This window comes from Orbicella franksi, chromosome 3, assembly GCF_964199315.1.
Source record: "Orbicella franksi chromosome 3, jaOrbFran1.1, whole genome shotgun sequence".
In the NCBI taxonomy this organism is placed as follows: Eukaryota; Metazoa; Cnidaria; class Anthozoa; order Scleractinia; family Merulinidae; genus Orbicella; species Orbicella franksi.
In genome coordinates, this window is record NC_138147.1 from 17519273 (window position 1) to 17543656 (window position 24384).

At 38.3% G+C, this 24384-nt stretch overlaps 4 protein-coding genes across 5 annotated transcripts; 3 read left to right on the plus strand and 1 right to left on the minus strand.

Annotated features, from left to right (window-relative positions):
- The first annotated feature begins 83 nt into the window (after positions 1-83).
- On the plus strand, positions 84-2724 carry LOC145481606 (uncharacterized). The gene has a single exon (XM_081460117.1). The coding sequence runs from the start codon at positions 1118-1120 to the stop codon at positions 2717-2719; it is 1602 nt and encodes a 533-aa protein (XP_081316243.1). The 5' UTR covers positions 84-1117; the 3' UTR covers positions 2720-2724.
- A 542-nt stretch (positions 2725-3266) lies between these two features.
- LOC145481609 (polyprenol dehydrogenase-like) lies at positions 3267-8406 on the plus strand. Of its 2 annotated transcripts, none has more exons than XM_081460121.1 (7): positions 3267-3447; positions 4986-5247; positions 5368-5402; positions 5619-5816; positions 6626-6700; positions 7092-7294; positions 8163-8406. In XM_081460121.1, the coding sequence occupies exons 1-7, from the start codon at positions 3286-3288 to the stop codon at positions 8296-8298; spliced, it is 1071 nt and encodes a 356-aa protein (XP_081316247.1). In that variant the 5' UTR covers positions 3267-3285; the 3' UTR covers positions 8299-8406. The 2 variants fall into 2 exon arrangements, with proteins under 2 accessions (XP_081316247.1, XP_081316248.1); XM_081460122.1 differs by lacking the exon at positions 3267-3447 and adding an exon at positions 3474-3721.
- Positions 8407-8494: 88 nt separating this feature from the next.
- On the minus strand, positions 8495-19609 carry LOC145481607 (uncharacterized). The gene is made up of 8 exons (XM_081460118.1): positions 19529-19609; positions 18958-19201; positions 16770-16976; positions 16182-16237; positions 15519-15697; positions 13533-13802; positions 12363-12588; positions 8495-11426 (listed from the first exon to the last, which is right to left on the minus strand). The coding sequence occupies exons 2-8, from the start codon at positions 19170-19172 to the stop codon at positions 11260-11262; spliced, it is 1320 nt and encodes a 439-aa protein (XP_081316244.1). The 5' UTR covers positions 19173-19201; positions 19529-19609; the 3' UTR covers positions 8495-11259.
- Positions 19596-23019, plus strand: LOC145481608 (uncharacterized). The gene is made up of 3 exons (XM_081460120.1): positions 19596-19869; positions 20186-20492; positions 22151-23019. Exons 1-3 carry the CDS (start codon positions 19810-19812, stop codon positions 22867-22869), a joined length of 1086 nt encoding a protein of 361 aa, XP_081316246.1. The 5' UTR covers positions 19596-19809; the 3' UTR covers positions 22870-23019.
- The last annotated feature ends 1365 nt before the right edge of the window (positions 23020-24384 follow it).

The window sequence follows — 24384 nt, forward strand, 5'->3', positions numbered from 1 at the left end:
TTGTTTTTACTTGTTTGTAGGTTGTGTCTGAGTAACAACCAAATGTTCAAAAAGAGGAACAGTTTGGGAGACAAACTTCCTATGATACAACAACATGCATTTACGTTACAGATAGAATGCAAGTATCCCCCACCCCACATCCCCCAAAAAGGAGTTACACTTTACCTTAGAATTTCGTAAAATCTCGCTCAAGCAAGAACTAATGATACATTTCAATTCCAAATAGGAATACGAAGCATTCTTCGTAGTTCAAATTCTAATAATTTTTAAGAAATTGGCAATTTCACGTTGTTCAGCAGAGAACGGCTGAGAAGTGCGCAAGGTCAGTTTTACATAACGCACGCGAGTTTTGCCAGGCATTTTGACCAGGATCAGTAGTTCCTGTTTCGACTGATGACATGTTAATATTTACTTAAACGTGTCCACTGGGAGATCGACGAATATCTGAAGTTTGGGGAAACGCACAGGCCTAAAACTTGGAGAAGTGTCTTATTTAGTTATCTTCTATAGCGTACATCACAATTTGTTAGCTTTTTCCATTGTTTGGTTTTCGATTTATTATTTTCTTTTATTGCGTGACAGTGAAAACGATCTGTACCCTTCGAAGAACAACACAGCAGCTGTGGACTATTTTTTTTTAAATGATAAAACATGTTTTTTAGTTCATAATTTTTGTACTTGTTGTCACCTTCCTCTGATATAAATCCATGCCATTCCTTATTTTTTGATCGGGATCATTCGCGGTCCAATATGGGGATCATTTCCGGTCCGGGATCATTTGCGGTCCTGGGATCATTTGCGGACCCGTACAGACCCACCCGGCAGAAACGAAACAAGGGCTTTTTGTGTTCTGGACAAAGAACGTTCTTGGAATAGCGTAAGGTAAAAACGACTTCAGTGAAAAAACGTCAAAAAGGTTTTGGGTGTTTTTTTTACCCTCTTAGGTCAAAACCACCATCGATATCAAGTTTCAGTTTCTAAGAACTCGAACGCACTTCGCTTTTGGTTTTGTGAGCTCGAGCGTCATCGTGGCTTTTATAGAACTTGGCAAATCGCGGAACTAAGTTAACTGGGTGCCGACATGATTTGAAAGTCAAAATAAGAACCGAGAAACAGCATGTTGGAAGCCGTTGCGGCACTTCTTGTTTACATTGTAGAGAGTTTCACCGGGAGTGTTATCGAAAACTCCTCTGCTACTGCATGTCGACGAGCGAGCAGCGAAAGCAGCGATAATGCGGAAGGACAAGCTCTGGTTCAAGTAGAGGAAAATCATGTTCTGAGCGATTTTACAGACTTTGATCCCGACGATGACGTGTTTCAAGAATTTGATCCTCCTCCTAGAAGCACTGGGAAAATGGCCTGGAAGCTATCTCGTCCTCCGCGCTGGAAATCAGCTCTTACCTGTTTCAAAACGGTGTTGATAATGCAGTTGCTGTTTGGGTCTAGCATTGGGTTGCTCGCAATCGCAGTGGCAGTGATTGATTTCAATACAGCCGATCTTTGCTATGAAAAGACTCTCAAATGGCACAGTATGCCTCGTTTGATTCAGAGTATTCGAGTCACTGGACAGTCAATTGAAGGTTTTTTAATTCAGCTATGGCATTTTTGTGTAATGCTATGCATGTTTGGCTTTTCAACTATGAAGGAACTAAACCTTTTGACAGTCAATCTTCTTGCTGCATTTACAGACACTAGCTATCGCCTCTTCTTGCAGATATTTGGCATCTACAAACGTCCCTGGATGAGCTATCCGTTGAACGCCTTGTTTGTTTCGATGGTCATTGCCAACAGCCTGATAATCGCCAAGAGAGTCATACCTTCGAGATTGTACAGTAAGAAGAGATTGTGCAAAGTTGCAGGGCTGTTAGCCCTTCAGTTCATATTTGGTATACCTGTCAGTTTTCTACTGGTTTATAAGGTCTTTTCATGGTATAACGAGAAAACCGAGATCGAAAAGGTGTTCATTGCGGGAGTGAGCCCTCTACTTGTGACTATCCCAAAAGTCATAGCTCGCACAGCCGTTCCAAAGTTTAACTTCGTTCACCCCGGTGTCCTACACCTCTTAGTGAGTAGCTTGTACACTGGGTCAGCCTTGGTCTTCCGCATTATGCAAGCAGAGTTGATGAGCTTTTGGTTATTTGCTGCTCTGGGCGTTGGTCACGCTGTGGTCGATCTTGTGGAGCGCGTGACGGTCACCATGCGAGATCACATCTGGGAGTACATGTACAAACTATTGTCTCGCTGTGGTACATCACAGACGAGGAATTTCCGGGCAGGACAAGCTCGTACTCCTCGGAGCATGCGTTTCGTGGCAGATGTTAGCATTCAGCTTCTCCTTATAGAAGCCACCGCTCTGGTATCCGCTGTGGGATTCAATCAACTCTACAAGTTCATGTACCCAGATAACTTGCCAACGTCCGAGGATTACTTTTGGGATCTTATCTGGGGATTTCTTAAGCGTTGCCTTACCGGTCTTGCTATAGATGTAGTTTTCAACACCATCTCTGTGTGGCTACAAGTCATGCTTTTCAATGTTGCCGTGTTAAGAGTGTGGAAGAGTAAAAAGTGGCGATTCCATGTTATTGCCAATGTAGTTTGTACCGTTATGGTGGTTTTATACTTCTCAGAGTACCTCTTTGCTATAGTTAGAGAAAAAAACGATGGTAAAACGGCTAAGAGATTTGCATTTAACTGTTCTTTGCCCTTTTCCAAGTTCTAATTATTGGATGTAAATCTAGATTTTCCTTTCATTTTTGTGATTTGTTACTAATTAAAATTTTAGCTTAGGAATTGTTATTATAAGTAATTTAATTGTACATTGTAGGAGTGTCCCCAATTAGCGCCTGTGTTCCACAGGAACTAGATTCTTTAGACACTGAAATAAAGTTGTTATTCTTAAATTACTATTGCAGTTGACAAGTTTTGCGAGAGTCTTCCGGGCATAAAGCGTACCAGAAAACCCCGTTGCTCTCGACACTCGTGTATATTTGTGCCCGGTGATAAACCGACAAACTTCCGAAGGGAGCCCTATTCTACCACACTTGTAAACTTCATTCTTTTTAATGACCTAGAGGTCTCCTCTCTTGCCTCCCAACCACTGGCAAAGACTGTCAGTTTCTTGTGGAAAAGCGTTGTCAATTATTAGAAAATCATCAGTAAACCCATGCTGTGATATTTTTTTTTTTGTACACAAGGTGACATAGACGCTTGACGTCGTCCCGGAAGTCCAAAAAAGATTTCGTGACGTCAAAGTGCTCACGTTATGTGACACTAGCTTAGTCCGCCATGGGTGCCTCGTCGTCCTATCCAGCTCCTGCACTGTCATCATCAAGAACTGTTATTGTTACTGGAGGAAATACTGGAATTGGTTATGAGACTGCGAAAGCCATCGCACGAATGGGAGCAAGGGTTATTATCGCTTGTCGTTCGGAAGAAAGAGCGAAAGAGGTACCCACTTTAAATCACGTTTAGTTAAGTACGGTTGGGTGGCACCACTTGGAAACCCTTCATAAAGGAATCGACTTTGGAGCTGAATTTTATACTCGATTTATCGCAAGATGATTAATACGTTATTCTTAGCTTTGCTACACGCACGAATTTTACACGCGAACGTCAGTATACTGGTGAAAGTTCATCTGGTCTACACTCGGGAACTCTGTAATCACATAGAAAAGACTCGAGATACATTTAAATGTAGCGATTGAACTCTCTTTAATATCAAGTAAGGTTCTTCCATATAGCCCATAAATAATTATCCACACGGTTTATTCCATGCTATCTATCACACAAGACGAGCTGTCTCGAATAGAGAGCGAAACTGAGGAAAAAACAAGTTGTCTCAGTTGATATTGTCACGCAACGCTGCACGCTAACAACCGTTGCGTTATGCGTGGTCAATTCCACATGTTGCCATCCTCCCGGGCATACCCCCGGGGATTTGACATTTCTTAATTATTCCCAGGCCCAGGGCACGAAAAAGGAGATAATTCTCCGCCCCCAAACTCCTGTCTACCTCAACTATATCTGTAGGGTGGTAATATGATCCAAAAAAGTAAAGAAAATACTGAATCATATATAAAGTTTCAAATTGCAAATGAATACTTTCAACATAAAAGCCGTATAAAAAGCTGTTAAAAAAATCTGACTTTCTTAAAAGGTTGAATCAATAGCTGCCGATTTTATATGATCAGAGGACTAACAAACACTTTCCTCAATATACAGGTATATTACTCAATCTGTGATAATGTGTAACTCTTTTGTTTCCATATTTGTATTAAATAAACTTACCTTCAAATATGGGCTTTGATTTAGAAAGATTGTTTTGTTCCAGCCAAGCCAAAACAAACTCTCTCGGATTTCCTACAAAAAATCTCTTTACAACTGATTTGTCCCACCCCCTACCCCTGGGACAAGACCACCTTAAACAATTCCCTAACCCCGCGCATGAAGGGCTGGACTTGTCCTGGGGGTTGCCCTGGGAGATGGTAACAGGCGGAATTGAACCATGCTTTATGGTATAAAAATTGACTGAAATGAGTGAGAGGGTAAGAAATAGGGTAAGAAGTGATAACCATGGTCCCCAGGGTCTCTCAAGGGGGAAAACCTGCAAGAAGCGGTAATCACTAACAAATGACATGAATCAGGAGCAAAATGAAAAGCATGGGTATAATAATATTGAAACAGGTTCTGGCCCCATCCTCTCCACCCCCATACCCTTCCAGGAATAACCAGGAAGTAAATTAGATACAACAGGAGAAAGAATGGAATGTGAGTGGAGGGAGTATTAGGATGGGGCAAAAAAAGGAGCTGCTTTAGCTAAGAGCTTTTCATGTCCTAATTAGGCTGTAACGAGAAATTCTATCAACTGCTAACTCTCATGGTTCACTTGTAATCCAAACATGAAATGGTATAGCCTGTGTACATCCGCCCACTCCCCTGAAAAAAAAATCCCCAATTGTTTTTTTAAAGTGCTGTTTATTTTGAAGGCCATTGAAAAGATGAAAAAGGAACACGAACAAAGCACTGAGGAAAGTAAAAGTGGTGATGAAAGTCTGAACACTGCTGAAGCTGAAGGAAAAGAAGTACAAGAGAGAGAACCAGGCACTAGTCACCAGCTCCTCCTGGAGTACATGCATCTTGATCTAAGCTCTCTAAGCTCAACTGTTGAGTTTGTGGTAAAATTTAAACAGACTGGATATCCACTGCATGTGTTAATATGTAACGCTGGAATTGCATTTGCTAATCAAGGTTGGTTTGCACACCAAGTGTCAAACACTATATGCAGAAGATTTTGATATTCAGATATTTCTTTTTTATACTTTAGTCTTCCTCTAATGTATTATTTTTGTTGTTTAATATTAAAATGAGGCTTGACAGCTGATGGATTTGAGACACACTTTCAGGTACTGTACACAGTTTCACTCATAACATTAATTATTATGTGGAATAATTAGACATCTTCATACCCAGGGTATAATAAATTATTGTGAAAAGTAATATCAATTTTGAGAAGCCTTCAGATCAGTGATGCTAAAATAAAGATTTCAATAAAAAAATCACGAATTAGTGATTGAATGGATGAATAACTGGATCAAAATCCTTTCCCTTAATATTTGCAGGTAAATTACTTGAGTCACCTTCTTCTGGTACTGAAGTTGCTCCCTGTGATGAAACAGTCTGTTAATCCTGCAGACGCAAGGGTCATTTTTGTTTCTTCCAGAATGGAAAGATGGAGAGGGGAATTCAACCTAGCTAACATTCAAGGGCAACTGAGCTATGACAGAACAAAGTTTTATTCAATGTCTAAACTATATATGGTGAGATTAATTCTTTTCTTCAAATGTTCACACTCTATTTAGTATTATGCTTTAAAAAGCCAGCTTACACCATCTGAGGGCATCACAGGATGTTGTAACGTCTTTTTTACTGATCCATCAACGTTCTTTCTTTAGGTGCAATTGACCAATCACATACTCTTCTGTTAGGCTGACAGAGGGTTTGAAAATTTCCTAACGTGTCCACAGCTGGGATGATTTTTTCTTGTTTTGCCCCAACCCCTTCCGACCATACTGCCCTTTTGCATTCAAACTTTCTCTTGTCAGACCTTAAGGGAAAAGACCAACTACCAGCAGTCTAGTGAGTGTGGCCCTAAACCATCATGAACAAGCTCCCAGACAACAATTATACAGTTATCAGCATCAATGTACTCAGTCTAGTTCTGGCCCTCTCTCTGTCACGCAATCTTGGGAGAGAGGGTCCCTCTCTCTTAAAGTTACAGAGAGACAGAGAGAGGGCTGGAACTCCACCCCCATTCCTTTTGTGTACCAGCATTCCTCCATACAGTTGCATGACTTGCAACACACACCCTGGCCTAGGGGTGTGTGCCTCATACACCACTAAGGCATGTTATTGGGGAAAAATGATTAAAAATGATTTTGGGAGCCAAGGATAACTCCCCTGAATGGAGGAAGGAGGGTACTTTCACCAGCAATTTTTAAAAGCAGTTGAGTAACATCAAAACAAAGACTTTACTGACACTCGTGATAAGATCAGAATTGTATATTTCTAAGGTTAAAGAATAAATTTACTGGCTTCTAATACTTCCAAATTTGTACTTTTGTTGTAGGTCATGATAATGTTCTATCTTCACAAGCATTTAGTTTCTCAGGGAATCACCTTCTGTGCCCTTCACCCAGGCGTGGTAAAAATAAAAATATATTAATACTCTGCTGAGATGGAATAAAATCAATGAATGCCAATGAATGCTTTACTTTCATGTTGGCTATGTATCCAGAAGTATAAGTGGTTAAGCGATGCATTGCGAGGCAAAAACACAGTTATGTCAAACAATCTTCTCTATTAAATTTTGGTTTCCAATCTGCCACGACTGAACCATTGTCATTATCAGAAACACCATTAATAGCATTGGCAGCATCATTGGTATTTAATAGCTAAGAAATTTCATTAAATAATTTGTTAACCCAGAAATCTTTCACAACGCATCTTTCATCCATCTATTACAATGTTGTTAGTGTCATTGACATCTTGATCACAATCACTAACAATGGCAAATTATTATATGTGTTCTTCAGGTCAATACAGAGATAACAAGGAGTTTTCAAGATTTATCTTTTATGAAAAATGGCTTCAAGGTGATGAATGTTTTGGGAATGTTAGAAACACCTGAAAGGGGTGCAATGACAACTATCAACTGTGCTGTCAATCCAGAGCTGGCTGGAGTCAGTGGTGTTTATTACATAAACTGCAAACCAGCTCAGCCATCTCAGTTGGCAAGGCAAGTAATCCTAGTGTAGGGGCGAGGGGGCTGTGCCCCCCCGTTTTTGCTTGTATTGTCAAAAAAGTAGACCAACCATCTTTAGAGCAGGCCTGCACTCTGATGCAATGTCCTCGACCCCCTATATCTGAATTTTCTGGATCTGCCCCTGGCTCTGCTCCTGCGGTGCAATTACCTCAGTGCCTCTTTTTTTAAAGGCTTGTTTGTTGTTGTTAATTATTATGACTGACAGCTGCCAAAAACACAGTTCTTTGTTGGGTTTTAAACTTTTGAGTGTGGGTGTTATTGAAACGTGCAGTAAAACAGATGAAGATTTTTTTGTCCTGAACATGATTTTTCTGTCCGTGAACAATCAGTAGCTTAAGAGACACTTAACACTCGGTGCGCCTGTAAGGAAATTTAGCTCAGGAAAAGACAGAAACACTCTTGCTAAATTATGCCAATATAGCAAGTCAAATGGTGCATTGTCCATAATAGCCAACTTTACCAAAGCCTACAGGTCAGTTTCTATATCTTAATAAATAAATTCTATCATGGCTCCTGGGCAGTTAGGGAACTGAAACAAGAGAAACCACGTTTGGGTTTAGACACACACACACACACACACACACGCACACACACACACAAAAAAAACAAAAAACAAAAAAACATTTATTTTGGTTAATCCCCTTTAAAAACCTCAGATTAATTTATCAAAAGTGGGGAGGGGAAGCCATCTTTTTTTATGTAACATTGCATTTTTTTGTCTTGGGTGTCAGAGACAACTTAAAACATCGAGAGCATGCACAAACCTAACTGAGGGCCAGTTTTTGACTTGATCAGCCAAGACAACTTTTTTCATAAAGATGGCTTTTTGCTTCATTTACAGGAATGAACACCACCAAGATGCACTTTGGAAGTATTCTATAGAATGTTTAAAGGATTATGTAGATGAGAATCTTCTGTTTGAGTGTGGTTTTCTTATTAACGAATCAGAAGTCAAAGAACTTTTGTCTTCAAAATAAGATGATGCCTTTTGAAAGATTGGAACATAACAACTGGAGTGTGTAAAAATAAAGATAAAATTAATGTAAGGATACAACATCACAATGTCTGATTTAAAAAAAAACTGTCATGTTGCATTGGTAGGCCATGATTCACTGACTGATATTACCTTTTTCAAATTTATAAATGTAAATAAATTATTCATCACCACAGGAACAAACTTGCCAAATAATTTATTTGGGAAATTATTTTACTTATGACAAGAAGCTTTAGCAAGCTTAAAACCAGGATATCTAGGCTTTCATAACTCGGTGCTGAAAATGTAACACAATTTCCACACCAGAGGTGCTTCCAATACCACCTTTCTGTAATAGCTAAACCCATCTAATTAAGGCTAGTATCTGGCAATAGCTTGTGTGATAGTAGACAGGATATCACTTGCACTAGTTTGCTTGCCAAACATTGCTTTACATCTGTAATTATATTTACTATATTGTCAAGTTATCGGAGTGTGTTCTTGATCAACTAGTCATGATCAACTGATCAACTAGTCATAAGAGATTTTCTATTATTTCAGTGTCTTTTTTTAAAAAAATATAATGTATGCAAAAACAGTCGTAAAAGTTACCCATGCAGCCACCTGACCTATGTCTAATTCTGTCCAGTTCTTTCCATTTTGCAAACTCTTGTAGCTATAAGAGGTTCCATTATATGTAACACTTCCTAATATATTAACAATTATTCTTAATCTCTAGTTTTCTATAAATTATTTAGAAATTTGATTATATATGCTGTAATGGTCTTAGTCAGCCATTTTAAAGTGCTGCTGATTTTCACACTGAAAGAAAATAACTAACTGCTCAAGACATACAATTCCAATATTTGAGCTTGTTTTCTTGTGAAAGACAAGCTGGGCCATGTTGATACTTTTCTAAACTCTCGTCACCTGTCTTTCTGACCATGCATTGATGATGTTACGAGAAATTAGATAGCTATAAATCTTGTGGATAATGTAGTTAGGATAAATGTTACACTACAAGCACTTGCACTCTTCATCATGTCAGATCCTATCTGTGAGCAATCTTTTTAGTTTTGCAAGTCAGTTGTGAAAATGAGAAAATAGGTCAGTTGTAAAAATATGAAGAGATTGGCAAAGAAGAAATTAAGCCAGAGTTTTCCTTATAAGCTATTAAGACTATTGTCTCTTCCCAAGCCAGCAATTCTTGTGACTTCTAGCAGCTTTGATCAGGCTCTGAATATTTCCCACACTTAACCTTCCTCTTGCACATTAAACAATAAGCTGGTGCAAATAAGAGATTGCTCACAGTCTAAACTGTTTTCTTAAACATTGTTATCTTCCCCAGCAAAAATAGAACAGACAAAACAAGAAGTTTTAAATCTCATTACTTGCCTTATTATAATATGTTAGGACACCATATACCAAACAAGTGAATTAAATACTTTGCTTTGCAGTTTTCAACCTCAAATGTAAATGATGCATGCAGTAGTAAGAGCACATGTTGTCAATCAGAAGAATGAAACTCTCCATGTGTGATATATCAGTAAAAATGAACACAAAAACTTTCACATTGAGATTAAAAAAATTTCAATTTTTACTGGTAGACAAAACATTCTAATGCTTTTGTTATCATGTGACTTTCCCCACACTTTTTGCCCTTTTGAAATAGGTGTTTTCATCTTTCATCTTAAAATTAAACTATAAATTTGAGGCAGACTGTTTCACTGGTTTAGTATACATAAATTATACTAAGTAAAACAATTAAACTATATTATAAAAAACTTGATCATTGGATAGTGCTATTCAAGAGATTTCACTGGCTTAGCCATCATGGTATTAGCAATTTTACCATGCTCTACAAAAATACAGTAAGCTGATGGGCATAATTTTTTGGGCATTTTTGTTTTTATGTTATTTTAGCTTTCTGTATTTTGGGGGCATTTGCAAAAATTATAAAAGCAATTATTCCACTCATGCTTCTTTGATATGAGATGTTTATAGTCAACTGGGGGTGGGCACTGCCTTGTTGGCTATCTATCATTTCATATCAGATGGGCCCATGGAATAATTGTAAATTATTAATCATCTCAGTGTTGGTGAAAAGTGATGGATATTTAAGGTGGCCGAACACAGTTTTCAAGTGCCTAATTCACCATTACTTTTAAACTCTTTATGCTTTGGCGCCCGTTTTTTGCAAGAGTCAAGGTTAACCACAAAAGGGTTTATTCTCGCATTTTGCCTAAGGTGTGTGCTGTTGGCGTGGCAACGAGGCTGGTTAAATAAAAGGCTTAAAAATGGTTTATTTTAAAAAAAAATCCAGTTGTAAAATTTTTTTCCATCATTTGCCCACTACGAATTGACATTAAATCCTTTCTGTCAACACTGGTCTAATAAAATTTTGACATACAGTGTAGACGATTTTTGTAATTTGCCGCAAATCGTGTTCACTGCATGTTCTGTATTATTAAAAATTCCCTATGTCGAAATTCAGATTTTTTGTGATAGATCATTCACATGGTTTCTGAACTATTTTTTTTGCCAAATTTCTTGAAATTCTAATGACTGGATTGTTAGAAATCGGCAAGTTTCTGAAAAAGCAATCGGTCTCAATTTTTCCAGCAACTGTGCATTTAACTGTGTTCTTTCAGTAACAAAGAAAAAGCTGAGAATTGCTGGGCTCTTTGCATGGTTACCTTTTCTAATATATCTTTGTAATAAAAGACTAAAGCCAACAATACACTGCATTCAAATATAGAGCAAAATAGCACAGATAGTGTGGGTGTTGAGTAAATAAAATGATCGCTGAATCACTCTATTGATGGCATATTTGTTTTTTCCAATCCTTGTGCGTGCGCTGAATTGCATCAGCAAAAGTGCGTGCAAAAACCGTGTTTGGCCACCTTAACTTGCCATTTTGCAGACTAGTAAATATCCACCATTATTCACCTCCACTTCATACTTATCACTGGCTGTTTCCACCGCAACAGGATTGTATTCTGAACCACCAAAAGCTCCACAGTTTGCGTGATTGCTTGTTAAATGCCAAGAAACACACAGTTATCAAGGCGAAAAATGCTGAGGACAGGGTAGACACAACAGAGACATTGGAAAACGCATACTTCTCATAGGCTGTTGATTAACAAATTTTAGAAATAAATTAGCAACATTTAAGTGACATAGACAAAATAAAATTCATGAGTAAAAAATGATTATGTAGCCTGAATTGTCACTTGTCTCCTGCCCAGAGCCTAGCCCCTGAGGGTTGGACACGACTGGCCATTCAGGTTGGGAAATGTTCACGCACAGCCCACCATTTTCGCACTTTACTCAGGTCAAGAAAGCTGTTGTAATTTTAGGTGGTCATCTTTACTACTTGGGAGGGGGGGGGGGCACTCCCATATAAAAAGAACGGGGTGCTCGATGTACCTTTTAGGGGTTTAAAAAGTCGTTTTGGTACCTCTCAGGGTGTTCAGCCTAAAAAGGTCTACAGCAGGAGCTTTTCCCATACCTTTTAGAGTACTGGGCCAAAAAAATATAACAGTCCTGAGATAATGTATTGTTTTAGAATTGGTACCTCTTAGGGGGAAAAAAAAATTTCAAGTCACGCCCACAAAACAGGATCTTGGCCCGGTACCTCTTAGGGGTTCTTTTCAAAATTTCCGATGAGCACCTCCGCCCTTTTTATATAGGAGTCCCCCCAAGCTTTACAGTCAAACCAAGTGAAGTGTACCCCTCAAAATTAAATTAATGAATTGATTATTTGAATATTGAACCCACTAGTTGTTTCAAGAATGCAATTATTGGAAAATTGAACCCACTAGTCATTCCAAGAATACGGCTAATGGGTTTAATGTTCAAAAATATCAACTTAATATTGATTTTTGAAATGACTAGCGAGTTCAATATTCAATTACTCAATTCATTATTGCATTCCTGAAACGATTAGCGGGTTCAATATTCAAATAATCAATTCATTGATGTAATCTTGAGGGGTACGCTTCACTTGGTTTGACCGTAATTGGGCTGTTAAAAAAGATTAGCTGTTTTTTTTTCACTGGTACTTACTTTTGGGACAATGGCCAGGGGGTGAAAACATCAAGCAAGAAAAATACTGGTTTGTGTAATATTCCAATAGTTTGGAATGTTGCTGCATTATACAGACTGGAATATAGGCGAGAGCTGTGATGACAGCATATCCAATCATGAGAATCACCAGGCGCTTCACCACCTTATTCATCTTCTTCTTCCTCAGTTCAGCTTGTTTACCAATGACCATGGAAATGTCACGTTGCTGAAAGATATATTGGAGGAGGAATTGTTGTTAATTAAGGCATAAAGAATTTTTGTTATACATTTGGGGATCTGGTGACCCTCATCATCATCATCATCACCATCTTTATTTAAAAACACGGTAAATACATCAGGCATTAAGAATTTAATATAAAAGCTACAACTTATTATGAAAGACTATGTATACAGATTAATCTATAATTTAAAATATTGCTAAATATTAAAGAAAAGTAAACTAAATTAAAGCCTGTTTTACATGAATGCCGTGTCGTGAATTAATTAACAAGCATTGGGCAAGTAGTGGTGAGAGGGGTAGGAATAACATATAGCATTCTTACAACTAGACAATAACACTCTGATCATGCATGTTACTGGGAAATAGGGAGGGTTCTTACAAACATTTTTCTTTCTCTAACTGAGCAAAAAAGACAAATGAACATTGTTGGCATAAATTATGAAACAAAATCACGTGAAACGTTTTAATTTCTTGTTCTCCATTGACCTCGGAGCTACTGTAACACTAAACAGACTAAAAAATATCAGACTTCATGGGAGTGAACTTGAAATGTTGGGGTGAACTTGCAAAAGTTGGAGGTGAATGCAAATATAAAGTTTACAATGAGTTTTGATCACAGGTGCGAACTCGATTGGGTGTGAAACAGGTGGCATTCAGAAATACTAGCAATACCACAAAGTAGGAATTACTGACAATGAGGTAGCTGTCCAGAGTATTTGCCTTTATTTCTGCCATAATATTCACAATCTATTTCAATTTTGTTTGCTTCCCCAGAAGGGGGGTGACCATTCTTGGGGACCCAGGGCAACTAGTTGCCTCGTCTGAAAATATTGCATCGTCCTGACTAGTTGCCCCTAAGTCTCTGAGGATGAGGGGGGCCACTCTTAAATCTGCCCCTGATCAATCCAAAAATTTTGCTTTATAATTACCATGAAGAGCTTGTACACAACAAAGAACAGGCAGGTGCAACCAACTCCCTGGGACACTGCTGTTATGAAAGCTGTTGTAAAAAACCCTGTGCCTCTGGAACCAATAGGATAACAGAGACGCATATTAAGTGGCTGGTATGAAGTAGATTTGGAGCCCAGTACAACACCCACAGGAATCCAAGGAAGAAGCCAGCAAGTTAAAGAACACACCACATGCATCACTTTGTAAGTGTTTCCTTGAAGGCTAACAACATTGCCAGAACAAATCATCTGAAAGAAAAATAGTATATGCCTTTAGTTAGTTGAATAAATGCTTCTAATTTCCAGCAGTGATAAGAGGAAATTTCCCTTTCACTGTACTGTAAACTGCTGCTTATAAGCCATGGGCTTACACAACTCCATAAGGGCTTTTAGATGGTCTTGTAAACAGAGGGGCTTATATCCAATGGGGCTTCAAACATAACCGGAATAAAAAACTGCTGCACATGTTGATCGAAATAGGTTTTTAATTTACTGGTAATGCTTTAAAACATTGTAATAAAATTCAAAACAATGAAATCTATATGGGGGCTTATAACTGGATGTAATTTCCGCCTGTAACTGGGAGAGCTTATGAGCAGCTGGAGGCTTATAAGCAACAGTAATGTTTATGGTGTAACTTTTTCAAGCAGACCTGACAAAATTAGTCAGATGAGATCTTCAACAAACTGAAACGCATGCTATAATGCACATGTATGTGCCAACAAATTCTCGGACAAACGACAAAAACTGTACAGTAACTTGTACACTTGTAGGAGAATTGAAAATGCTTCAGCATGGAGTTTGAATTGAAAGCTGGAGTGGTGATTGAGTAGCTGTTCTTGTAGACAAATTTGTTTGAAGCTTAAGAATAACATCATGCTGGAATTTCTGTCTATTTCAGCATACATTAAGCTTATCCCTACACAGAACCCTTGCAGGATCTTACGAGGATAGGGTCTCTTTGACACATTAATTACTAACGTCAGGATTGAACAAAGAAGTTTAGTTAGTTAAGATCTTCGATGAGGAATTTTAACATGATCTTATAATGAATTTGTAAATGAAGGATCACTGCAGAAATCCTAAGAAAAACAAACAAAATTTGTTTGGAATTACAAGATTGTCAAAGATCCTCACTTTTTTTTTCTTGAGAGAAGTCACACATTTAAGTACAAACTATATATTAACCCATTGACTCCCGGAGCTTTTTGCCATTTGCAATGTGACAGCTTGCCTTCCTTTCCACTAGCATCACGTTTTACGACAGTTTTGCTCGGGCATGAGCAGAAATCAAAATTTTGAGATAGCTTTTGGACGAGAAAGTGACCTATGTCTTTAGGCTTTTCAGTTTTTATAATTTTTTTCACCTTTCCCTTTTCTCCTTTTCTTATCTTTTTGCTGCAGTGATTGACCTTCTACTGGGTTTGCTTCCATTTCAAAAATTTCTGAGAAAGCATCATCAAGACAGGCAATTTTTACCACAGAGTAGCTAAGTGTAGTCACAGGAAATTTTGCTCTGAGTTTTTCACTCAAATTTCTGAGCATTTTTGTGCATACTTCAGGCTCTGGGCATCATCAGAAAGATCTTTTCCTTACACACAACTTGAGTATAGATGATGCCAATTAGAAATGTAACTACCCTTGGAAAGAAGCTAACATGAAGGTAGCAATAAAATTTCACAGTTGATTGTAAATCCTGAAAGTACAACCTCTTTAAAGACTGTAATACCCTGCTCCCCACAAAAAAAAAAACGTTCTAAGAAAGAGAACCTCCCATCAACAAATAGCCAAGAAACTTAATTTAACCCACAAACTGACTTCTTCAAAATTCAAAACAAAGCAAAAACCAAAAAATACCTTAGAGACAAGTTTGATTGGTCTTTATATGATGTACATAGCTGGCAGGCTTAACTACTCAAAAGGAGACTGTTGGAATATACTGCAAATGCTATTAATTCTATTCACCTGAAGTAAATTGATGCTGTAAACCACAAACCACAGCGACAAAGCTACAGAGAAGTAGTGTATCAACACCCCTTGAGCAGTGCAAAATGTTGTGGGGTTCAACTGAACCTCAGAGTAAAACTTACTGCTGCAGAAGGCCTTTTCTCTTCCCATACCATTAGCTACAGCGAGCAGGAAAGCTGAAGATAAAATAATCAATTAATAACTAAAGCGACAAACTTAACAACTGCAAAGGCTGGTTTTCACTAGTATAGACCACTGAGTTGTAATCAGAAGTGTTAAGTGATACAATATAGTGAAAATCAATTGAAAATGATGATCAAGTCACAAGCAGAATACCGAGAGAATCCTGACTCTCATTGCTCACAGAGTGATAGGATAGTTCTTCTTGTGTTTGTCCCCCAGGGAAACTCCCATGTGAAAAGGTCGGGAATGCTCGTCAAAAAATTGAATTAAACTCCTAAGGGAGACCAATCTGGGTGTGGCTCAATTTGACCCCTTAAGTTACCACTTCAAAACAGACATGCAATACTTTTTAAGATTTCTGCCATTGTCCCTTTAGAACACATATTTAACTGAGTTCCACTGTATATCAGAAAGGCTAGCTGCCCATAATGTTTGTTGATGTTTGCAATGAGAACAATAGTGAAAATTTAAACTTACCAATGGCTGATTGTAAGCCTTGAATGTACAATGGAATTATATGAGGAAAACGCCGCCTGCAACAAAATAAAACTTAGGTTTTCAGTCAGCAAATTGCTTGTAAAAGCTTCAACCATTAAGCTACATTTTGTCCCGGATAAACAGACAAGTACATGTATCTCTTTCTACAGAACTTCAGTGATGTCACAGATTGAACCCAAAAATATCACAAAATTTAGAAAATAAATCTTGTCAATTGATTTTGCAAGACCACAACAGAAGACAAAGGTACATGTAGTTGGAACACTGGCAAAAGACGATGCAAATACAGTAACTTCATACTTGAACTTGGCTGTAAATATCGCATGAAAGTGTCTTCGAAGATCCTCCTTGAAGCACCCTTCACAAATAAAGAATTTTTGGTACAACCAACATTACCAAGGAGTCAATCGCCATAGACTCTAGATCTTAACTTTTTAATTCTTTACACAGTGACTATTTCAAGCCCTGTGTTTCCCTTTTTTTTATAACAAATGACAAGAATGAGAAGAATTGTTTTATATTCTAATATCAAGACTACTACTAAAAGTAAATGGCCATTAAACTCACAGCTGTTTGATCCTGATCCAAGTTACTAGGATTACGATGAAACCCAACAAGCTCACAGAAATAGATAAGTTGTCCACCACTTCCTTGGCAAAGTCCTCAGCAGAGGTTGATGTCACCCACGGACATGGAGGTTCACACATCTTTTTTTTGTTGTTTAATATAAGAGGATGGCTACACGGGTAGCGAGGCATTGGCATAGTTTGATTGCTGATAGAGGAGAAAAATAAAACTAGGATAACAGATCTGATGGAAATCTGTGTTTGTTCTCAAGCTAAGTCTAACAGTCTTAGATTTGAGCAAACGGGTTCACTGTTGCAGGGTTTTCTTCATTTCATATTTGGAGGGCTCATAATATTTTCTGAGGAGACATGAGGGTGTGTCTATGTGTTTGTGTCTGTAGGGAAAGGGGAAAGAGAGCTTCAAACATGGCATGTACATAGGCTTTAAAGGCCCTTCTTATTTAGCCACAATGTCACAAAAGAACAGGATTTTCCTGTGATGGGTAATGTTTACTATGGGTAGTGTTGGTGGACACTAACCATCCATATATTGACTGATGCTTAGTCAAGATGCTGGCCAAGTATCAGCCGAGTGTTGACCGATACACCGCCAATATATCAGCCGACAGTCGGTTGAGTGTCAGTTGAGAGTCGGATGGGTATCGGCCGATATGTCAGCCGATATGTACGTCAAGATAATTTGGTTTTATCAACTGGGTTGATAATGTGAATTGGCCACTGCAAAGAGATTCGAAAGCTGATGTTTCGAGCGCTAGCCCTTCATCTAAGTGAATCCAAAGGGCTAGCGCTCGAAACGTCAGCTTTCGAATCTCTTTACGGTGGCCAATTCACATTATCAACCCAGTTGATAAAACCAAATTATCTAGTTATACTCCCCACCGACGCAGCACCACAGTTTCTTTAGAAACTTACCCCCTCAATATGTATGTCAGTTGAGTATGGCTGACATATCGACCAACAGTCCCTCCCACATGGTATCAAATTCTCTATCCCAATAACAACCACTGATGTTGATATTCCATCTCCCTAAGCACATCAACGATTCAAATGCCTGACGTCCCTTTTTGAGACCCCATTTGGGGAGGGGGGAAGGGGGTTTGAGTGTCCCATATTCTGTTTATTTTTGGCCAAAATATCCCATATCCCTTTTAATTTAACTTTTCTACTTATTCCATTAATTTAGACCTCTCCAATTAACCTACTCAACAGAGTGAATTCGTATAACCCATTCCTTATAAGCTAATAAATCACATAATATTTTAATGACCAGTTTGGGTACGTATGAAATTGTTTTGCTGTTGGAATGTACTGGTCTGTTTAAAATCTGAACCACAATATTCTTTGCAAGGGAAAAAACAATGAAGGTGCACGAAATACATGTTGTACTTTTGAATATTCTTGCCATTTTTCTGATGTAACATTACATTATATGGCCGCCTTTCTGACGCCTGTGGCTGAGAAACACTCACACCGGTACTTGCACGCCACAATGCAAGCATCGAAAGAAAACAATATCTCAAAAGCTAATTGTTATTTTGAATAAATGTCCATAATTAGGAATTTGAAGCGCTAGGAGAGTTTTCTTTTCTATTCAACCTTAAATTCCCAAAATTTAGAAATGGGAACAAATGGTACAGATGTATTTCCTGGGAATTTATTCAACCAAAAGTACCGGAAGGAAAATCAAATTTAGGACGACATTCCCGGTGAGAAATTTTCAAAAATTTGGATACACCTCGCAAGGTTGTTCTTGTGTTCCTAAATTCCAGAAATGCTCTTCCATTCGTCAATGGAAATTTCCAGAAATTCAAACCAGAATTTTTCACCGAATGGAAAGTGCCATAACTTGGTTTCAGTTTGGTGCGTGCTTTTTTAATTGTTTTCCTCATTTGCCATTTAGTGATTGTCATTAGCATATAAAAAACGGTTATACAAATTCACTCTAATTACAAAATTAAGTTGATCTAGATTGAAGTAACATAATGAAATTCACCAACTGACCAACTGATTGATAGGTTGATTGACTGACTGTTTTCTAGGAAAACATCTCCCTTGAAGTACTTTTAAAAGATCAAAATTATCCCTGCATCCTCACAAAACTACACTCTCTATAAACACAGTTCACGTTTGTAGAAATCGTGCAAAGAAATATTAGCTCTTAGCCTCACCTCATGTTTATGTGTGGAGCTGGCAATTTGTTCCCGTAAAAAATGGTAGGAAGCAAAGAAACGCCCCAAATAAGAAGCAAACTCGTAATTATTACCGAGCCAAGAAGACAACGATTTCTCTCATGGTGTATGAGAGGTTTCTGGCCGCCCGAGGATGATAAAGACGAGTCAATCATGTCTTTTTCCTCGCTGTTTACTGCTGGACCATCAGACATTTTGCACGCTATTTCAAAGTGATCAAGACCTGGGTGAAATACGATACGGTCAGTAAATACCCGGCCGTGAAAAAGTGAAAAGCAACACATGCAAGCTTATATATTGGAGATTTTCTTTCGACACAAAGAAATATAGATTACAGAAAAGGAAACTAGCATCAAAGATTTTCCAGATTCATTTAGTCTACAGTTAAGCCTAGATATTAGCTACAACCAGCTTCGATGAAATGAAAAGACAATTTGTGTTTTGGACTGGGTCAAAACACGCAACGCAAAATTTCTAAATTTTGGAAATAGTGAATCGTTATCATGCAGGTTACACTGGATACTCTTTCTAATTCATTGAGTTCACGTACCTGTTCTGATTTGAAGCGAGATCCACCAACAGGACAACTCTGTCTGATATCAACAAGTTGCCCCCGAAAGATCGCAATGAAAGACTGGGCTAGAATAAAATGGTGACATTTCGTTCAACATAAATGAAGTAGAGGCTCACTTGGCGCCATATTTGAACTCCGAACGACAGACCGATCAACGACAGTAGAACTGACAGTCCCGATCAACGAGATCGCACGACAAATCCTTGACTATTTTGTGGTAGCCTACGCTCTTCTTAATTATTCCAAATCTTATAAGTATGGTACAAGAATTTATTATCCTCAGGTGTTTTTCCTGCATGACTTTTCAGGTCCATCAAGTAAGTATTCATTTGCCAACGAGCGGACCAAAATTTCCCGGTGATTTGGAGATGCCGATGGTTGCGATATCTATAGTGTTCGTTACCATTTCTTTAGGGATTTTCGCGATGTAAGCTTGAAATAAAGCTTAAGCTTAACGGGGATTTCTTTTAGAAAAAAAGAAACATTTTTGGTGTCAGACAAATGTTAAAGCTTTTTGCTTTTTGTAAATAGTATAGTATTTAAGCTTAAGTTAAGCTTATATTTTGCATTAATTTTATCCTGAGTATTCAAATAGTGATCACTGGCTAATCTGCTTTACGACTTTTTTGAAAGGTAAAGAAGAGTAAAAAATGGGCATGCAAAGTTTGTGGAGAGAAGCAGTCAGTCAAAAAAGTTTATGCCCAAGGCAGTGGTCTGGACTGCCGTAAACATGTCCAGAAATTAAATATGAAGTGCGGAGAAGCACAAAAGGCAGAAAACTTGGCTTATGGCAGTACTGAAAGTGCTGACTTCTGCAAATGTTCAGAGAAAACCAATATTATAGGCAGTGTTGACAACAGCCAAATCACAAATCATGGGGATAACACGGGATTGAGCAAATGGGAGAAGTTCTTAGAGCTCAATTCTAGTGATGATAATGGTAAGTTCAGATTATTAAATTTCATGACGACTAAATGATAAAATGCAAAGCGTTCTTAAAATTTGTCTTTAACTCCTGACCCCATCCCTCTCCCTTCTTTAAACCCCAAAATACCCTCCATGCCTGGTTTACTAGGTCATGCGAGTATTGCTTTTTTTAGTAAGTGTCCTGCAAGTTGATGAAACTCTGACTAGCAAATTCAGAGGTTTCAAACAGTACCCTTAAAAAAAACACCAAGTGCTACAACATAGTGACCAAGTTTGTCCCCAATGATTTGCTGTAAAATTTCAGTCAAGCTCTTCCCTACCCTGCCAGCAGGGTCGCTTCAATCATTCCTTATTTAGGAAAGATCAAAGCAACTCTGCTCACAGGGAAGCCCTCTCCCTTCCCCATGAAAATTTGCTCACCCAAACATAAGTTAATCAAAAAAGCCAACTGACCCAAAATTAACTTAGGGCTTACAATCATTAATTTCATCACGATCATCACCATCATCATAACCATCAGTTCCTATCGTGCCATGGGATGTTTAAGCTCTCAATAAATTTGATGGCACAGATAAACCTGATAGAGAGTGCAATGTCTGTGTACTCACAGAAGTCTGAAAATAATCACCAAATTTTCCTGGGGGGGAATCCCATATAAAAAGGATGAGGGTGCTTCTTGGAAGTTTTGAAAAGAATCCCTCGGAGACCTGTACCAAGATCCTGTTTTGTGGGCATGGCCTCAGAAATTTTATCAGCCCCAAAGAGGTAACAAGTCTAAGGGTGCATTCCTTTGGGATGATCTGGATCAGGATCAGTGATCCAAGATCACTCGGATCATGGTGCATCAAAGGAACTGATGAATCCACTCTGGTCATGGATTCATCGGTTCCTTTGATGAACTATGCTCCGAGTGATCTTGGATCACCGATCCTGATCCAGATCATCTCAAAGGAATGCACCGTTAAACAACACATAATTTCCTGTAAATTTTTTTCTGCTGAAGACCCTGCAAGGTACTGTGAAAGCTCCAGCTGTGGACCTTTTGAGGCTAAACATCCTAAGCAGTACCAAAACTGCTTTTTTAACCGCTAAAAGGTACATGCACAATGAGCACCCCTGCCCTTTTCATATGGGAGTTCTCCCTAAGCAAATGTTAAGATCTATTATCATATAAAAGTCAGTGGTATACCGAGTGGTAACAAATTGATAAAAACAATATGATATCCTCACATGTGAAGATATCATGTTTGATAACATTTCTCTTTTGTCCCTTTAACTCCACTTAAATTTGTTGGTGTATGATTGAAACATCTTTGGATCTTCTTGGGCAATCTTCGGTAATCTTCGGAAAATGTTCGGAAATGTTCGGAACATGCTTGGAAATGTTCGTCTGGTCTTCAGAACAATTTTGGAAAATCTTTGAAAATCTTCAGAAAGTGGTCGGAAATCTTCGGAAAATCATCAAAAACAGCGTCATCAGCATGTCTATATAATAAAAAGTACATTACACGTTAGCTTGAAGATATGAATTTTATGTTCTCGTGGCAAAAACAATATCTCACTCGTTCGCTGCACCCACTTGTGAGATATAGTTCTCGCCACTCGAACATAAAATTCATATCTTCTCACCACCGAGTAATATCCTCTATTTGTTTTGCTGTATTTCTATAGGTTTAGATGATTTCAATGGCTTCAATGTGACAACAGAAAGGGATGTATTTGATAAAGCTTCGTCAAGAGGAAAGAGAAAATGGCATTTTGGTAGATCAAGCACCTATCCTACGGGAAAAAGATCTAAAAACAACAATAAAAAGGAACAAGGCAGTATTACTGATACAGACTGGTTAAATATCAATAACGCTACTGAAAAAACTCAACATCATTCTCAGAAACAATTTTACTCAGATACAGGGATGCTAAAGCCCTCACCTTATACTCTTGAATGTTACGATGTAGCATCTAAGGAATGCCATTATACATATCCATCTCATAGCAGCAGAGTGCTCCCTTATGGAAATTTATGGTCAAATACCCAAACTAGCCATGCCAAAGGCAATATTTATTTTGCTAAAGCTACCCGAGATCCCACCCCATTAAAGATGTCGAGTTTTGTGGGTGGTACACAAGAGAAGCCTTCTCTCAGTTCATCAAAATGGGCAAAGTTTATGCCTAGCACCTCAGTACAAAACCAATCTTGTGTCACCCTGGCAGAGAACTCTCTCTCATGTTCTGTCACACCAGATAATAAATACAATGACAACAGTGGAGCTGACGGTGATTTAGGTGAGCAAGGGAGTAAAAGCCAAGACAGACAGTGCAACTCTCTGCAGGTTCAAGATTTGTTTAAAGTTGATGATGACCTAGACGAGGAGTGGTGGAATTCCATGTGAATTAAGCCAATAACAATTAAATTTAAACATATTGATTGTCTTATTTCACATTTTAGAACTTTCAAATGTGCTGTATTATTGGAATAGCATTTACAGATAACTCTTATCTTCTTTTAATAGTAAAATTTCATTGACAAACATGTTAGAAAACATTGTTTGTGTGTGCACTGATAGCCCAAGAACAAGATTAGGTCAAGTGAAAATGAATGCCAATACAAACCTAAGGACGATTTTCTCTCATTCAAACATATTCCAAACATAGAAGATTGCCATGTGTTTACGCTGTGTCATGTTTTCACACGGCATGTGGTGAGTATAAGGCTTAGCGTGAATGCAAGCCCAAGGATAGGAAAAATTTTGATTCTTGAGCTTGCACTTGTGCAAGGGCTCTATATGCTTGAGATGGTTTTGCCTTGCTAGTGAAAACCAGGTTATTCATATCACAATGTTTCCAACTCAAACATAGGAGAAAAGAAGTTCTCAAGTAAAAATTGAGTTTCTGACTATGTAGTGACCAGTGTAATTATTCAGGAAGCATCGTACCTCCTGGAGGTTTGGAGAAGCCTCAGTCTGGTCAGAGCGTATCAATGTGATGCAAAGAGCTTATCAATGTGTACAAATTGTGCAGAAACAAGAGTATGTCCAAATAGAAGGGTGCTTGTATCCATCCTTGCAGACCCTGGAGGGGCTGCTAGTTGGGACGATGTGATATTTTTGGGTGAGCGATATTTTCGGGCGAAAGTTTACTTCAAGAGCAGAGGAGCCCCGCTCTTGAAGTAAATTTTTGGCCGAAAGTATCTCTTGCCCAAAATATCGCTTTGTTTCGACAAGCAGCCCCTGGGTCTCTGAGGATGGGTGCTATTGAAATCTGTCCTTTGAGAAACCCTTTCACTTTAGCTTGTTAATCGTATCTATAACAAAATTCTTGATTGTGATTGGTTCTCCACGCACCTATTTGTCACATAATTAGTGCGCGATTGTGTGGGTTTCCTTTCTTCTTAATATTTCTTACAGTTCTGGAAGGTGCTACTCACTTTTTTGCTCTAAAGAAGTTATCTAAAGACTTGTTAAATTTTGAAATTTTGTTATTGATACAAAAATTATTGATTAGTAATTGGACCTCATGTTGTACATTTCAGGGAGTAATCATGCTCATAATTTCAAATCGACCTTGGACTACATGCTCGTCCCATTTTAAAGTTACTCGCCTGATTACTCCCTGAATGGTACCAACCTTGGGTAATTCCCATTACGAATCATACTTTTAGTAAACATGGTAGTTTGAAATGGAAAGAGGGTGATAAGGTGATAGCTGTGTAACTATGTGTGTACATATTTACCTTGCTTACTTGAGATGCTTGTGAAGCAAACAACTCAAGTAAGCTAAGCAACTTGAGTGAGCTAAGCAGTGAGTAAGCCAAGCAACTCAAGCAAGTAAAGCAGCTCCAATTAGCAAAGCAGCTCAAGAAATTCATGGGCATCTCAAGAAAACTATGGATAGATCTTGAGTAAGCA